Below are 18,402 nucleotides of genomic sequence, written 5' to 3'. Positions count from 1 at the left end.
TCTTTCAGAGACGGCACTGTACCAGCTCCACTCTGTGCTCCTCACACTGGCTACTTCCTTTGTTGCAGAATCATTCTAAGAGTTTATTGATTAACGCTTGGTGCTGTCTGGTCCAAAAACATAAAAAGTACTTTAAGTCCTTTACAAACCTCGGTTTTCCTCTCATACACTTAATAATAGCTGTATGGATTTTTTTCCCCCTAACAATACAAGTCACCGTTTCTCCAGAGATGAGCTGATTTTAACCAAATGATCTGTGTTGGAGTGTCAGCAAGGGCACGAAATACACACAAGAACAATAGATAGAAGTTCTTTTTAATATAAGGCAATGAAAGAAATCACATCATACAAACAGGTTACACAGAAACCCCAAAACAGTTATCAAAAATGTATCAATAGTGTGGCTGCCAATAATTAAAACCCAAACCCCCTCCCCCGATGAAACAACCGTCAGGCTAAATGTTATAAAGTGCTTTCTTATTTTGCTGTATGCATTCGTCACCAAGGCAAAGTCAGTTTTCTGGACATGAACTGAACAGACCCTTCAGGCACTAAACAAGCCTTTCAATCATTTTAAACATCTACATTTTGCACCTACAGAAAATGAATTAGCCTTCATCTAACCAACATTCACACCAGTCAAATGAACCCATAATCTTTAGAGAATCTGCTGATCAATAACATGTGTTCCCTCGGTTTGCAAATGTCATATTAAAATGTAAAAAAAAAAAAAAGAAAGGAAAAAAAAGAAAAAAAAAAGCATCCAGCAGTTGGGTCCATTCTCAACACAGTAAGTCAGCATTTCTCTCTGTCTATGGAGCAGTCAGTTCTTCCCTCTGGAGGAAAAAGGAAAGAAAAAGTTTTAAAATTCTTCTATTTAACATTTTGGTTCACCATTTACCAGTGATAAATGAAGGGAGATTGGTTAAACGTACTGCACATACAACAACAGACAAGGGACACCTTCCACAAATGAAAAAATCAGAGCGATAACACATCCCAACATCCATGCCACAGCCCTCACAGGTAAACTGCAAGCAACAACATGCAGAGGGCAACATGAACATGTTGGCGACTGCATGAGACGAGAAGTTCCCGTTGCTTGGAAAAGATGGATGAGTGGGGAAAGAGAATGATAAACACAAACTGCAGAAATAAAGAGGTGAAGTTAATGCTATTCCAGGGCCATGGCTTTAACGCAAGTGCACGTTCAAGTAAAGCTGAGAAGCTCTTCTGACGTGTGAAAGGATTATATTCAATCATATAGAGACACCTAGTGGTCAGTTAATGCAAGACACTGTACAGTCCAAAACTAAGGTCCTCCAAAGATCTTTGTATTTCAGAAAGGTATACCATATTGAAATAACACACTGACCCTGGAAATCAAGGGTTAAAATCAAAAGGACAACAGAAAAAAAGGGGACAACAAGAAGTTGGTGAGGAAAGATAAGGCACTGCAGTAAGCGACAATGTAAAATGGCAGGAGAGATGCAGGGGAGGGGTCTGAGTCTGAGGGAGTCACACCTGGCAGCAAAGGTTCCCTGGATGAGTCCAAGACCTGGTGAAGATGAAGCAGGTTAGAATTACATCCAATCCCTTCGTCCTTCTCGCCTCTCGCATACGTTTCACATGAACTACAAATCTCAACTTTGAAGCAGACCACGCTGGCTCAATTTCATCACGTCCAAGCTGCATTTGATTCACTTTGTACCAGTTGGGTTTGTAAGCTTAAAGAGATGTGAAAAAAAAGACTAGAACCAGCTAGACTGTGCTTAAGGAAATTAAACTACATGATGTGCAGCTACAGTTGTGTGACTTTGACTGTGACGGAATCAGCGTCCAAGGACATTTCTAGTCGGGGCAACTTGATGAATGGCTGGAAAATGTGAATAGAATCTGAAGTCTTGAAGAATGATTTGAAAAATGAGCAAAAGAAAAAGGCATGCTTTGTTTTTCAATTAATGCTTTGGCAAAAAAAGGTTTCTAAGTTGTCTCCATGGCAACCAAAGACCCCCTGCGATTTTTACACTCCGAGCGTCGTTCAGTCTCCTTTAGTGAAGAGAAATCTGCACGGACGACTGTTTAAATCACACAAATATATCGCTGTTTTAACTTATTCACTACTTTGACTGGCTGTCTCCCAGCCTGTCTGAGAAGCAGATTCCCCTCACTCACTATAGTAGGTCGGGGAATAAAATCTATTTCTAAATAAAAGTCAGAAAACAAACTACACATCAGAAACTGAAAGCGCAGATTCTACTCTACGTGAAAAAAGAAAAACGTATCCGTCTTGTGCCTGCAGATCATTCAAGAGAGCAGCACCTGCACCAAGTTTTTAACACTCACAGTCATAACTGAGTTCAACTGCACTAACATCTCTTGACGCTGCCATTAAATTCATGAACCCCTTCCTCGCAGGAGCCTCGGGTGGGGTCTGGTGCGACCTCCGTCCTCTCAGTTACCTTAAATGACAAGACAGTTTCTTGACAAATTGGGGATGATTCAAAGCTACGTAGCTGCAGCAGGGGCAGCAAATGTTACAGAAACTAGGAGAAAGAAAATCTGAAGGCAAAAAACAACTTTATTGACCTTGTGGCGATGCAGCAAAACCTTGGGGCTGATCAGGATATGTTTTTTTTTTTTTACCATTTTATGTTTATGTTATTTAGAATATCCTCCACGTGACTAGTTATGAGCGTTGGTCTTGGCAAAATGCCTTGGTGTGTACTTCAGTCCCTGGAATAGTGCTGTGCTGAAGTTCCAAGAACTGGTGGTTGACAAACTTACTTAACAGAAGGCAGAAACAAAAAGTGTGGAGTTCTTCAGGAATACAATGAAACCTGTTTGAAAGCACAAAGGAAGCTACCAACACAGCTGCCACATGTCAACACTGCGCCAAACTGGTTTAGAAGCACCCCTCACCTCATAGGTGGTTCCTGCCCAGAACTGCCTCATCTCACCCCTGCACCCAGCCACCACGGCGGAGGTTATCAGGGTGAATGGCACCAGGTAGAGTAGGGCAGGTTGGCCCATCCCTGACAGCAGCATCACAGCAAATGTCATTATCATTCCCAGCAGATAGGCTACAGGGAATGAGAGAGGTGGACAAAAACAAAACAGAAAGAGAGAGACAAAGACAATCAGAACTTGAATCCAGTAAAAGGCGGTGAACTGGTTAATCTGGGGAATAAACAAGACCAGAGACACTTGGTGGTCAGAAAAATCAGTATCAGCATTTCACTAAGCAGAAGTATTACAACGACTCACACGGTCGACTAAATATTTCTACACCGATGAATAAGGAAGCGTATGAAATTCAGTGTGAAGAATGTGTGAGCAGCAAAACTGATGTGAATACAGGGAATTCATACAAAACATCATACATATGCAACAATAAAATGGAGAGTATTTTAAAATATAAAGAAAAAAAATTGTGAAATACTGTGAACCTACTTCTACAATATAAACAATACTATGAAACACACATACAAAACCTTCAAAGCGTTACTACATATGAATAAGAAAACAACAGTTAAGTAGTGATGTACCTATGCAGCAGCTGACGAAGTAGATCTTCTTCCTGCTGTTGATCCAAACATCAAACCTGCTGCAGTAGGCCACCAGGAGACCTGTTGAACCAAAGAGGATGCAAAGGGTGAGTGACACACTGGAGATGCTGTCATAACATATATTACAAACACATACCTCAACAAACGAGTGTTTTTCTGACTTATGAAAAAAAGAGCATCGTGTGTTAGGTTTAATCTGACTTTTCGTCTATGGGCTCATATGTGTTTGATACGCTGTGGTTAAACCAGCTGCCACAGTTGCCATGTCAACGTCCTCACCTGGAACAATGATATCTCCATAACCAAGAATGGAGAACTGTATCCCACACAGGTTCTGAGCCCAAGCTGAGAACCGGGGGACACGCATCACCACTGGCAGCTGAGGAAATAAAACACGTTATACATTAAGTGTGATAGCACAACGGTCATGTTGTGTGCAGCCACATACAGTGAAATGTAGACTCTTTCCTTCACATTCATTTGTCAAAGCTGTTGCAGACACATTAATGTACATTGCATGAGAATCTGAAGCTGTAATGTCTAAATGCCACATCAGCTATGCAGTGGCTTTCCCAATTTGGCAGAATCTGCACAATAAGGAGGCAGTTGATGCACAAATTCAGATTGTTTGAAGTTACAAATTACTGGATGCAATTCCGATAAGAGGGACAGCTCTCAATGTCTTGCTGCTCTCAAAACTAATATAACACCAGGAGATTTTTTTTTCAGTAAGGGTGTCAGTAACCGATGAACAAGTTCTGTTCTCAGACTTTTGGGTGTTTTCTTGAGGTTTGATTACTGGCATTTATTCAACTGCAGAAGTTTCAAATTAGTTTTGCTTTCAGCGTTACTTGAGACTGTAGAAACAAACCGCTGGTCCCAGAAATGCTCACAAACACTATGCATATCCAAGAGAAAAACTGAAAATCCATGAACATAAGCTCTGCTGCAGGAGGAATCCTGGGTGAAACACTATCAGCTATAAGCGGTCCTGCAATGGCTTAACATTCCTCACTGAATTCTCGGGGCTCCTCTAACTGCAGAGCAAAAAAGAACCTGATAGCAATCATGCTAAAACAATGTTTTTCTGAAATGGAATATAAAAACTTTTCCACACACAAAATGCAAAATGGAACACCCTGGGGGCCAAATCCATTAATAAGATCACTTATAAATAAAACACTGCTCATAAAACTGATTCAGCTGAAGCAGAACTGCAATGTTCAAACTCAAGTGACTTCTCAGAACATACCACCTGACATTCACGTGAGATTCTTGGTGTGTGTTTCTTTCCCTGACTTCACATTTCATTATTTTTTTAAGGATTAGGAAAAACCATTCATCAGTACCTTGTTTTCAAGGTTACAGATAGAAAAAAAAAAATGTAATGAACAACTTAGACACACAGGAACTAGATGGGGACCACAAAAAATAAGAGGTACAAACAACTGATTCAGTGAATAATTATATAGAGTATATTATTTTAGTTCAAATAATGTATTTTAGTTATCACCACAGAAAGACAGTTTTTAACTTGTCTGAATGTTTTGTGGGTTTCTTTTTCATGTTTTCCTTTAAAAGGTCGAGTGTGTAGGGTTTCTGGGGTATTCTACTGGTAGAAATTGACTATAATATCCATAAGTATGTGTATAATCAGCTGATATTAAGAATAATTGTGTTTTTTCATTAGCTTAGAATTAACTTTTTATACCTACAGAGTAGTGCTGGACAACATATATGTGATATATACTCTATATCATCTTTGATTTTGGAAATTGTTATATTGTGATATGGCATAACTGTTGTCTTTTCCTGGTTTTAAAGGCTGCATTACAGTAAAGTGATTACATTTTCTAAACTTATAAGCGCAAGTAGTCATTATACTCTCTTTACTGATGTTTATTTCTCAGAAATTCTACATCATACCTACAATAATGTTGTACCATCGATACTTGTTTTTGTTCCAGATGCTCCGTGCAAAGTAGAAATAGAAATATAGCATGAATGCATGCATGTCTATATAGAAGAGTAAACAAAAAAAAGACAAACATCTTCTTCATATTTTTATCAAATATTTGTCTGAGAGAAGTGTGAAAGTGGGACTCTATCTAAGACCATGGAACTACAACCCCAAACCCTTCCCATACACCCAAGGATGTAGCATTACAAAAAGGAGAGGATGCGTAAACATGTCAAGCCTTACTTTCTCGGAGGGAATCTGGGGTTCAGCAGGGACCTCCACCATGTTACCTTGTGTCTACGACAGAGCCCACCCAACCCCAGCGCACAGTTAGTCAATCAGTCCATCATTCCCCTCATGGCATCAAGAGCAAGCAATGCAAATCAGCAGGAATGTTAATAAAGCCAGGGCAAACTTAACAGGGAATTCCACCAAGCTCTGCTGTTAACTCGTACAGGACTTGTGTGAAAAACTCCAGAACTCTTTTTCAGATCAAAATCTGCTGCACACCACTCTTCTTGAACGCAAAGTTACTCCTCAGATTAAATTTATTCACAGACCAACATAAATGTCTTGAACGCAAATTTTCCCACAGGAAAAAAAAAATAAAATCCTTGGATAGTATAAAGTGTTTTACAGGAAGTGTTTTAACAGTGATGTTTCTCAGGTGTAAAAGCAATAATTTCTTTGTCATAATTCTAGATATTAAGAGGTTGTCCTTAATTTTGTTTCTTCAACCATTCCAAATCTTAAAACTCACAAAAACTGTGAAACAAGTGAATGTGGAATCTGCTGCTAGAGCAAATATTTAGAAAATGCCTCGAAAGACAATTTGGTGGAGTTCCCCTTCAAGGCAGGTTGTAAAGCAGAGAGACTTACCTTCTCTCCAGATGCATCCGGGCCCAGGGCAACCTGCACCATAATGCTTACTCCATTCTGTTGACCGAGAGCGAGAGGTACCAAGCTATTATATCGTGTTACCTGTCAGTTTGTAAAAATGCACTATACTGCAACACTAGAGCTGCAAATACATCTCTTATTGTATAAAATGGGGTGCCTGTCTGCACACCTTGAGTTGCAAATAAGAACATGATATTTTTAATTATTGTGCATCAATAAAATATGTTTACTGGATGCCATGACACTTTACACTTTTGGGCTACAAAGGGTTGAACGTAAAAGCACGAAATACTAATATCAGCAACAGTTAGGTTTGTGGAACCCTATCACTCAAAAACAAACAAAACCATTAAATAAATACATATACACATACCTTTGTGAAGAATGGAGTGATGAAGACAAAGAAGACATCATACACAAGCAGGAGGGTCAGCAGAATCACGCAGATCTATAAGATAATGGAAGAAAATTCAAAGCTGAGGAAAAAGATCTAGATCTGGTACAATGTGGTGTACTGATGGCAGAGGACCATAAATATAATAATGATAGCACAAGAAGTCCTTATGCCTGACAAAGCAAGAGAAAGGAGCCCCTGTTTAGGCAAAGGCACATGAGCAAAGGGAAAAAATGTGATTCTCAAAGGACAGTGACTGCAGTGGTACCTTGAAGTTGGACAGTGAGATGGTCTTCATGAAGTTGAGGCAGAAAGCAATGCCAAGAAGGTCCTGAAGGATCCAGATCCATCTACAAGGACACGAGGAGATCTATTACCTTGTGTTTCAATTTAAGCCTGTGCTTTTCACTTTTATGCGAGCAGGTTCTGCTCTATCCTTCCTATTTAAAGAGAAAGCAAGGTTTAACAGCTTCCTTGCCATTACATTGCAAGAACATTTGGCCTCTTATATTTTCCCATTTATAAACTCAGACTAAGCTGTCTGAAAAAGATCATAAAAACAACACAAACAAGTTATGTTCATGGTGGTGTGTCAGGGAAGATGAGAATACCAGAAGTACTATTCTTGGAATACTGACCAACATCTAAATATAACTGCACAGTGCAGGGACAACTGCATACAGAGACACTTAAGCTGTAACAACATCAGAGAGTGATTTTATTATCCAAGATGATCCATTTATCATCATGTATATACTTTAGCTGACACTAAAGGCCATTTATGTCTCACAATACATCACCATGGCACCATTGAGAAATAATGTCTTTCTTACCATGTACAATGGTGAATAAAAAATGAATGAATAAAAAGCCCAGCAATCATCTTTCTGGCTATAATGAGTTTACAGTTGGAGATAAACATTTAACATAGGGCTGCATTTTTTATTTTTTTTGGCTGTATTGCGATTCAATTTCATATTATTTATTGATATGACTGTTGGTGCTTTTACAAAACAGCAACACAATGAGATTTTTGATAAATAATCACTAGTACTGTGGATATAAGTGCAAGTATTGGAACAAGTAGATCAGAATGCATCTATTTAATGTAATGTAGTCTTTACAATCAGGACATAAGATAACAATATCCAAAATTTAAGAGGAAATGTAGTCTCTTAACAAGATATAATACTGATAAAGTGCCCAGCCCTAATGTAACACCAGTGTGGAAGGCTGGAGACACTACCTTTACTGTCAAAAGCACTGCTGCTGCCATGTGGCCAGATTATTATTAGCAATAAGCACTTCCTGCTTCACCACAAAAGCAGTGGCAGCCATGTTAGAGTGAAGTGAAATAGACAGACGGACTAAGGTTGTGTGTTTTGTGTTAATGTGTCCTCTCACAGTACCTGTCTTCATTCCTGTAGACTCCCCAGATCACAGCAATGGTAATGCACACACTAGCCAGTATGATAGACCTCACTGAAAGCTTCCAACTTCGGACAGAGAAGCTAGACAGAGACAGAGACACAGACATTTAAATAAACTCAGCAGTTGAGGCTCGTCTGCCAGGATGTGTGATTCACAGACACACATGTTAGGAGAAGGAAGTAACACACAGAGCTCTGTTTCACATCTTCACACTGTGACCACAAGTCCATCTTGTTTAGATGGAAAAAAAAGCGGTGGTTCGCCAATTCTCCACTGTTTGTTTGTTCACACAGAGCCAAGCAACTCCGGCGTAAAGACACCCCAATATGTAATTTACACAACAAGCTGGCGCTGCAGATCCATAAGAGGTGTGATGGTATCTGTCATGATGAAGATGTCTGTGTGTCCTCCTCTTAATCTAAACATATACCTGCTAAATGTTTATCATCATATATATGCTGTTATACTGTGTTGTGATTGAGATCCTGACCCACCATGAATCATGGAAAGTGACAAAGTTACGTTTTTTGCGCTAAATAACATAATTACATCAATAGGATGCTGTCTGACTCTCACTCGCGGGGAGGGGGGCTGTTTTCTTGGGGAAAGTTCACTGAAGTTTCGGTCGGGCAGGGAATGACCGTTGCAGTGATTTTTTCAAGACAGTGACTACAACAACACAGAAGTGAAGGAAACAAACACTTGGTGAGTTAAAAGATTTTCGCTGGGGACAGACGCTGTTTTTCAGGCAGAAATGTGATGAAAAGTTGGTGGGACGGACAGAAGGACAGACAGGAGGACAGACACTTCTCCACGTATAACTGCTGTATTTTTCTTCCTCATATAAGTTGCCAAAGACACAACCAGTTAGTATGTTACTTTTATTTGGTTCTGTAACGTTGCTTTGGGTCATTTCTCTTCATACTCTTGAGTGAAGGATCTGTTTAATTATCACAAACTAAAGGGTGTGGAGAATTGGTGAAGGATCCCCGCACTCAAAGAGCAGTATGAGTGGGGCTACTGTTTATCTAGATACCTGTTCTGTTTAGATTTACCCAACTCAAGTGGAATATGTGTGTGTAGCTGTGACAGACAGATTCTCATACCTCACAGTGCCACAACCAATTTTTTCCATCACTGCATCGAAACAGCTGAACAGTGCAGAGGCAGATGCCAGGCAGAATATGGCAATAATGACGTAAACTGGGTAAAACAAACAAACAAAAAAAATAAATAAATACATATCACATCAACAAAACACCCGATATTATGACTTCTTCATAGTACTGCTTTGTTTTTTGCCCCACTCACCAAGGACGTTATAGAAGAAGTACATGAGGACCAGCATCCCACACATCAGGGCAACAAAGAAAACTATTTTGAGAGGAGAGTAGAGGAAAATCTCAGCTTTGTTGCCTCCCACTTCTCCCGCGTCTGCACCCCCATTCAACCGGTCCCTACCACACAGACAGAAAAAAAAAAAATTTGTTTGTGTTTCAAGCCAATTGTTTACTATACTGTACAATTTAATGCAATAAACAAGACAAAAAATTAGACCTTTGGGAAAGTACATAATGCTTTTTCACAATGCATTCTATCAAAACTAAATGTTCTTGTAACATCTGCTCTAGTTTGACTGTATAAAGTACAAATCCGGCTCTGTATGTGCATCGTCTAACCTCTCGCATGCTCCACTCCAGAGGCCGCCCAAGGCAACCGTGACAATAGCAATCAGTAGCATGACTGCTATGCTTGGATCAAGCTTTGACTGAGGTGGAGCATAAAGCTTCACCTCCATATTTTCGCCAAACACCTGAGGAGACACACGAAGATTCAAAATTCAAAGAGCACCTTTGCATCGGGTTCCAGCTTCTTCGTCCAATCAACCTTTACAAAAGAATCGGTACGTAACAAGAATTCAGTAGCAGCAGAAAGAGAAAAGACTGTCTGACCTTCTGTGCTTCCAGGAAGTCCCTGTACCTCATGAGAGCAAGAGGAATGTGGACCTTTGCATACTCGGAGTCATTGGCTGATGGAGTGATCTGTAGGTAAAACAGATATAAATATTTGGATTTGCCTTTTCTACAGTTAGACTTGGGAGCATGTCTTATCTGGCTTTTGGTGAGTCATTTTTGCATTTTGTATACTGTCAAAATGTAAACGATGACATAGAAAATACCTATATTCACATGGAAACTCCACCTGTATCACTTGTATGTCACTTCCTTATTTCTGTATCACTTCTGCATGCACATCTTACATGGCACATTTATACACCTGACATGAGCATTATGATCAGGAACAACAAATAATATTAAGTTCTGCATTTGATTTAAAAGTAAAAATAACATCACAAGGAAAATATCAAATCACACCTCTTAGTTCTTAATCCACTAACAAAATACAGATTTATGTTAATGTCCCACCAATGTTTTGTTGCTGGCAAGGAGCAAAGCTGTTGCGCCGAGGCTCTGAGCAAGGAGAGCTTTCTGGCTGAAATCACAGTCTCCCCTCATCACCACCAACGCTTTGCCCTTGACATCCGGAAAGACCGTTGAGTTGTTACACAGCATAGTGGAGGTCATATTCACCAGTGGGTACTGCAACTGGAAAAGTGAAGAAGATAAATGGTTTAACAATTAGGATAGGAGAAATATTTTCTGTTATTCAGAAAACATAATAAAGTTTGACTTTAACACGACTTATAAGATATGAAATACAAGTCTGATCGGAAGCTTGCAAAGTATTCTAAGCTGAACTGGGATCGTAACATTTTTTGCCTATCAATGAGCGTTAAGGTTTTTACTTTGTATTTTGAAGCTGCCCCGTTAAAATCAGAGAGCTCTCTCAGTGAACACAGTGAGAGATCCTCCAGTCTGACTCTTGACAGAGAGTCAATTTTAGAGTACAGTTTATCCCACGCCAACTGTATTGCACACACACATTGTTAGACACACTTAAGTCCTGAAATACGAGTTTAAATGACAACTTTATGATTAAAGAGGCTAATTTTTGACACAATTTATTAACCTAGGTCAGTTTAGGACAGCCTTGACTTGGTTTTACATATCAGGAGAGGGATCTGATTATTCATTACTTTGAATACCATTTCTATATATGCAAATGTATCAAATAGACACAACTGACTTAAACGCTTGAGAAGTTAATGAAAGGCAGACTTATTTTTGTGTTCTGATACGTCACAATATAATAATGTTTGAAAATAAAACTTACAGCAGCATCAAGGCTTTGTGACAGGGGGGTCCAGGAGTGATTGTGGACAATGCAGTACTCCCTCTCTGTGTTTCCATTTGAAATGTGCAGGATCGCCTCTTGGCAGTTTATCTGTTGGGAAAGAAATGTTAATCTTGAAAAAACGTTCTTTATTCAAAGTGTTGAATAAAATATGCTGAAAGCAGTAGATGAACTATCACTGGCCCGATGTACAGCTTAATATACGCTGCATACCAGTGGGTGTGTACTGGGTGCTTTGAGTGTCAAATGTCATTCAAATAGAACCACACCTTGATACCATTATGTCATTCACAATCAGGCACTGCTTTTATTTTAACCTGTTACTGATCAACTTTGAAACCAACTTATATTCACTAATTTCAAAGCATTTTAAAGTTGATGCCTCTTTCGACATCATTTCCAGACATCATCTTGACACTGAAACACATTCTCAAATCATGTAACAGCTTTCTCACGTATTTAATTGTAAGTAGTCGCTATCCAAACACCATCAACCTCAAAGCAGTGACAAATACAGATCTGTAGGATCATAAATATCAACCTGTGATCAACAGTCATCTCTGCCCTGCATCATGTAAACGTTTCCTTATTGGTGATGGTGACGTATTCACGGTCGTCGGGGAAATCACCCTTCCTAACCTCCAAGTATCCTAAAATAGATGCTGAAGGTCTCTGCGCGAGTTCTACTTTCGATGTCAGCTTTTTAAACACCGACATTTAGCCACATTAACGCCGTTAGGTAACAATAAAGCGCCGCAATAACACAAGTTTTTTTTCCAGCTTTAACTACACTAGCTGAGGCTAACGGAAGAGACGTTGAAATGCTAACGCTAGCTTCAAGGGACACACGTCGTTTGTCTCGTCGAAAACAGGACAACTCTGTGTTTCCTGTACAAAAGTCAACACCCAGTGTGTCGACAACATACTAAAAATACAAGTCAGAGGGTTAAAAGTAGTAACAAGTGGCGGTGCTTTTCTCTCGGAGGGTGAGTTCAGCTACCGGGGCCCCTCCGCGGCAGCAGCAGCAGCTAACGCGCACACACACGGAGTCCAGTTTCTGTCGTTAGGGTCCGTAAACTCACCTGCGATGCCAAGAAGACGAGCGACAAAATGACGACTGTGACAGCTCTTTCCATCTCGGTAACATTCGTTTTTTGGCACAGGCTGGAGGCATCAACATTGGTTGACTCGTGTACGGCACGGAGACTCTCTAGGTTCGCCCAGTTACTCGTATCTTCATCGCTGTTGTTGTGGCCAGGTACTTCCTGGATTGGCTCGTGACACCGTGACGCGCCGCCGGTCCACTGCTTTCTGTTTCACCTCGCGGCGTCTCAAACACACACACACACACACACACACACACACACACACACACACACACACACACACACACACACACACACACACCACATTACAATGAGTACTAATGATTTAATTAATAGAATAAGTAAAAGTAGCAGCACCACAATGTAGATATAGTCATGCAGTGGAAAAACTTTTAGCATAATGAACTTTAATGATTGTACACAGGCTGTAAGTTCACCTGTCAGGTTACTGTAAGTGTGCACTGGTGCTGCTGACATTAACTTTGGCTCTGCTCCATTCAAACATAACAGTAAGACCCCGGTCATTTTTTTTTTTTTTTTCCTGTGGATGGAAGTTTTCAGGTTTGAAATTGGATCCTTCTTTGGAACTGATTCATTTATTTCTTTTCTCCTCCATCACCCTCCTCCTGACTTCTCACTGCACTTTCTTTTCTTTTCTTTTTTTTTTTTTTTTGGCTGATTTCCTTCTCTCCTCTTACTCCTCTTCATCCTCCTCCTCCCTCCTGTCTTCGCCCTGCTTTTCTTTCTCTCTTCCCATATATATCCTGTACTTCCTCCCTCCTCCTCTTTCTGTTTCCACTGTGTCTTGTCATAACAGAGACTCTTCTTACTCTACCTTTATACGCTTCCACAGCATTGTAGCTAAGGAGGTAGAGCAGGTCATCCAGTAATCGGAAGGTTGCTGGTTTGAATCTCTGACTCCCCCGGCTGCATGTTGAAGTATCCCTGATGCATGCACCATCAGAGTATGAATGTGTGTGTGTGATTGGGTGAACGTGACAAGTGTCGTTAAGCAGTTTGAGCGGTCAGTAGCTTTGAAAAGTGATCGAGAAATGAAAGTCCTTTTGATCTTGCTTGGGTCCGCGACTAAGGCGTGTCAGGGCAGATTCCTTGTGACTTTGTTGGTATGTTTCATCCAAGTATCACCAGGGTTCCCACACGTTCTCACACACCCGATTCAGGCACTTTACAAGGACCTTCCAGGCCACATTCCCTCAGATTCAAGGACCATTGTTAAGATTTACACATTTTCATTTCAGCCGCCAAAGTACCGTCTGACCACTGTGACGTATTACTATGCATCTGTGACCCCCCTGCCTACTAAATACTGTGCATTTATCTATACCAGTCATAAATACCGTCATCCACATCATCCATATGTCAGATTTATGTATCTGTTTTGCAGTCTTGAACACTGTGCCTAACACTGTCATGTACCAGCAGGATCTCCTCACACCCATGAACTTGCACACTGTGATTCAGTTGCTATGATACAATAAACTGAACTATTGATTGTCTTTTCCCACTATCCCACATTATTAAAAGAGTTGTACATATCCTGTTGACAAATGAGATAGGTCAGAAGCGTTAGTCCTTTTTATGAGGGGCTAAGACGTAGGAGAGCAAAGCCAGGATATGAGAGAGAACACATTCGCACATTTCACACATCCACAGCAGAGGCTTCAAGGTCAGAGACACATAACACTTGCTTTTCCCAAAACCAGTGAGGTGTGTGTGTCAGGGAGTGAGCCATGAAAATTTAAACAAAGTGCAGATGTGCAGAAAGACAGGACAGGGACGTTTTTTTCTCCAACAGGTCACTGTCTCCAGGGGATCAGGTTTCCTGCTGCCAAGGAAATGGGACCAGTTTGTGCACCAGCATTGGCAGGGCTAAATCTAAACCACAGTTCCTCCCCACCTTTTTATGACCTGTTTGCCCAATGAAAGTTATTCACCTTATCTATTTGCTTTAATCAATGAGAAATTCTACATCTTATGTAACTGAAAAGATAAAAAACATTGCAGACTGGAATTGTGCATCTTTTTCTGGGCAATTGGTTGCAGTTAACAGCTTTGCTGCCTGCAATCTTTAAAACAGAGAAAGTCCTTGATATCAAGCTTTACTTAATGATACAATTCTACATAAATGGTAAAAGATATGTTGTGGTTCGTCTTCTCTCAAATAAACAAATACGCCTGACGCCAACATGGGGTCAACACTTAGATTTTATAGTGAGAACAAACAGGCTTTACTAAAAACACATTTCAAATGAACACTTTCTATTCCGCACCAGATAAATAAATTCAAACACTTACAATGATCCATGTCCATTTATGTATATTTTCAAGAGCTTTCAAAGCCTTGATTCCCTACACCCTACCCTTAATTTCACAACCTTTTAAAGGATACATGCAAACCCTATATCACATGCTGTCTCTGATGGTCAGGAAGAATGAAAGAGAGCAAGAGTTACGAATGTAACAAAGGTTCAATGAATTTTGGAGGACTGGACAACTGGATGCTGGGTATCAGGCCACATGTTGATATTACTCACATGGCCCGATCCGTACCGGAAACCTGATCTGCTCCACGCACCTTTAAGGGTTCTGTAGCTTGGTACGTATTTGGCACCATCAAATGGTTCTCTGCGGCTAGACAAAAAGGTTCTATATAGAACCATTTTATTTGGCCACAAAGAACCATTGGGGATCTTTGTGGCCAAACAAAATGGCTCTATATAGAACCTTTTAAAGGTTCAAACAATATCCCAAACGTTTTATTCCCTTACTGCTTTGGTTGGTCACAGTTTTGTTAAAAAATTCTGCATATGAAGTTAATTTACTACTACTACTAGTACAACTAATTTAGATAATGCATCATGTCATCACAATCTAAAAAAGGGTTCAATAAATGTAAACTGCTCATTGTTTTTATAAATGTCTGATATGAATCACGTCAACAGATTGCTCTTACATGTTCTATATGACATGTTTTACGAACTGTCCTCGAACTGTCACAGATTATGCTCTCTCGCTGAATACTCTTCGTTCTGCCCTTTTGTCCCTTTAGCTCTGCTCGAGTAGCCTTATACGTGTGACTCATGCTCATCATGTTCTCCACGGCGATGGACCCTCGCATGATGTACAATCCCCAGCACCAATTAGTTAATAGCCAGTACGGCCGTTTGTCAGGATGTAATCAGACGCTTGCTGAACGTGACTCTTCAGATTCATCAGTTTTTAACCAGCTCTCCAAAGGCAGATGGACAATTAGTGAAGAATCCTTTTGACAATTACTATCAGTGCTGCCAGGTTTTGCAGGACGAGATCATTTGGCTGATAAACGTGTTGGTCTTTAACATGAAGTAATGGGCTGGATATAGCTAGTTACCTAAGTAACCGTGGCAATGACAATGTATGTGGATGTGAAGTTCTCACGTTAATATGCATTCCTGTGTTACCACATGCAGATTGCTTTGAATACTGTGTGTTTCTTTTTTTTCTCCATTTTTCCACCTGCATTGCTGAAGAATATCTCATCTGTAATGGAGTCGTGCGATCTCGCAACAGTCGCTGCATGGCAGAGAAAGGCTGAGGAGCTGAAGCTGACCATATGGTGATGGATTTTTAAGTGTTCATCCTTCCTGGCTCAGCCCTGAAGCTGCACAGCGCCAAAACTTGAGTCAAACACAGCAGCTGCTTCGCCTTGTGTGACCCTGAGCCGAGTACCCGGCTGCTGGAACTGCTGCTCGGGATCTGTGCTGTGAGTGTGCACGCCAGCTGCCTGGCTGCTGCACATTTACTTTGCAAAACAATGTCATGTTGCTTTCTATGCATTTTGAGTGCACAATATTGATCTGTGCATAGATGTCATAATTTATGTCTATTTAAATGCTATCTGTATGCAAATCTATGTTGCACAAATGATGGTGCTCACTGTCAGAGCGGGAATTTCTGACATTAAGGAGTGTAGACTGCACACACACACACACACACACACATCCATCCAGCTGAAATGTTTAGGAGCCATGTGGTGCAGATTTACTTACGCTCAGTCCCTCTGGGCGTAGCTTCAGGGGGTCTAAAAATATTCTACCGGGGAAAAAAATCAACACACCAATCACTTTGCCTCTGCTTTGCATATTATTCATTAAATGTTATTAATGGGAGTAACGACAGGAGGGACAAACAGCAGAATTTTAGACGGCAAGTTGTTGCAGAGAGATGCTGACTGAATCATATAAGTTTCTTAAAGATCTCCATCAGATGTGTCAGTCACATATGCTTCACTGCACAACTGACTAAGCAGATGTGTGTCATTTCACAAGCTGAACTACCTGCTGATCAATCGCTCAAACTTTATCTGAATAGCACCTTTCAAACAAATTAAAATGCAACTCAGAGTGGAAAAGAGACCTTTAGGAAACGAAAGTGGATTTAGAGTCTAATGCACGCCAACAGCAACAAAAGGAATATTTAAAAGAATGAAATATAAAGAATGAAAGATAAAAACAAGAAAAACAAACACTGATGAAGATAAAATGTTATATTGCAGGTTAAAAAGTGATTATAAAATCTAAAAGTTAATGTAATGTAACAAAAATAATTAAAATAAGATATTTGAATAAGACTATTTCTAAAGTATAGATATAAAGAGGAATATAAATAAATTCAAATCAGTATAAACATTAAAACCAAACAATTATAAGACTCTACATCAAAGCCAGGCTGAATACATGGGATTTTAGTTTACAATTAAAGATATGACTATTTCCAGCTCCTCTCTGATCCTCCATGAGGCTGTTCCAGCGTCTGGGAGCGTTCTGGCTGAAAGCAGCATTACCAAATGTTTTAGTTCTGCTCTGTGGAACAGAGACGAGTCGGAGGATCTGAGGGACCTTCCTGGCTCGTAAACTGAAAGCATTTGTGTGACGTAGTCTGGCACAAGGTCATGTGGTGTCTCATGGCAAATACAATCATTTTATTAGTAAAATCATTTAAAAATCAATGTGAGAACCAACAGGCAATCAAGAGGAAGACTTTTGCCTCATACCTCTACGTAAAGTCCATCTCTGTGTTTGGGACATCTTCGGAAAAGCCTAAATGATTTCAGCATCATTTTTATTTTGTGGCTTCTGAGCAACTTGGAATTAGACACCAACCATATAAATCACCAACAGAGAGAATAAGAGAAAATAAAGCACCAGCCAACAGCAAAGGAAGTGCACGTCACTACTTTCCAGTGATCAATGGCGGCCACAGCCTTGACCGTGTCTCAGCTCTGCGCTGAAGTGCTCCTTTTAAGCTAATTGTCAAACGTTTCTCTGCTGTATGCTTTCTACACAGTGAGATAGGACATCAATTTGACTGTGATGAAGGTGAAACGCTCCAGTTCAGGAAATGACATGCTGCTCCAGTCGAGAGCGTTACATGTGCAGCTAGAGTTTCACTCTGCACCTGCATGCTGGTTTAAGGTACTGATTGTCCGTTCGTGGCCTGTGAAATCAGTCCAACCATGCAGCTTGCATGTAGAGATGCCTATAATGAATTTATGTTCCTATTTCGGCAACTAAATATATAATCATGCCAACAGGATCAGTCTATTTCATTCACTGTGATGATGTCAAACAACACTTGACATGTGAAACAGAATAAAATACTGTACTTCTGATTACTGATTCTGCATCAACATAGTGAAACTTGTTGGGTTTGTGAACATTTCTTGCTCTACTTTTTAAAAAAAACGTTTTCACTGCTGTTGAATAGTATAAAAATGCACACGCTGTT

At 40.1% G+C, this 18,402-nt stretch overlaps 1 protein-coding gene across 4 annotated transcripts; it reads right to left on the bottom strand.

The window, feature by feature from the left end:
- Positions 1–294: 294 nt before the first annotated feature.
- zgc:123258 (uncharacterized protein LOC641502 homolog) lies at positions 295–12,810 on the bottom strand. 4 transcript variants are annotated; one of them, XR_005074865.1, is made up of 18 exons: positions 12,592–12,809; positions 11,489–11,599; positions 10,681–10,860; positions 10,207–10,296; positions 9,934–10,067; positions 9,566–9,711; positions 9,361–9,457; positions 8,233–8,334; positions 7,092–7,173; positions 6,803–6,877; positions 6,409–6,465; positions 5,773–5,826; positions 3,849–3,948; positions 3,549–3,629; positions 2,923–3,083; positions 2,347–2,462; positions 1,525–1,558; positions 295–836 (listed from the first exon to the last, which is right to left on the bottom strand). XR_005074865.1 is itself a non-coding variant. In XM_037096762.1 (17 exons), exons 1-17 carry the CDS (start codon positions 12,643–12,645, stop codon positions 796–798), a joined length of 1,599 nt encoding a protein of 532 aa, XP_036952657.1. In that variant the 5' UTR covers positions 12,646–12,808; the 3' UTR covers positions 295–795. The 4 variants fall into 4 exon arrangements, 2 of the variants coding, with proteins under 2 accessions (XP_036952657.1, XP_036952659.1); XR_005074866.1 differs by lacking the exon at positions 5,773–5,826 and having other exon boundaries at positions 12,592–12,810; XM_037096762.1 differs by lacking the exon at positions 2,347–2,462 and having other exon boundaries at positions 12,592–12,808.
- Between the last annotated feature and the right edge of the window lie 5,592 nt (positions 12,811–18,402).

Source organism: Acanthopagrus latus, chromosome 4 (assembly GCF_904848185.1).
Source record: "Acanthopagrus latus isolate v.2019 chromosome 4, fAcaLat1.1, whole genome shotgun sequence".
Taxonomy (NCBI): domain Eukaryota; kingdom Metazoa; phylum Chordata; class Actinopteri; order Spariformes; family Sparidae; genus Acanthopagrus; species Acanthopagrus latus.
Note: the sequence above shows the minus strand (reverse complement) of the source record. Positions and strands in the feature narration are given on the sequence as shown.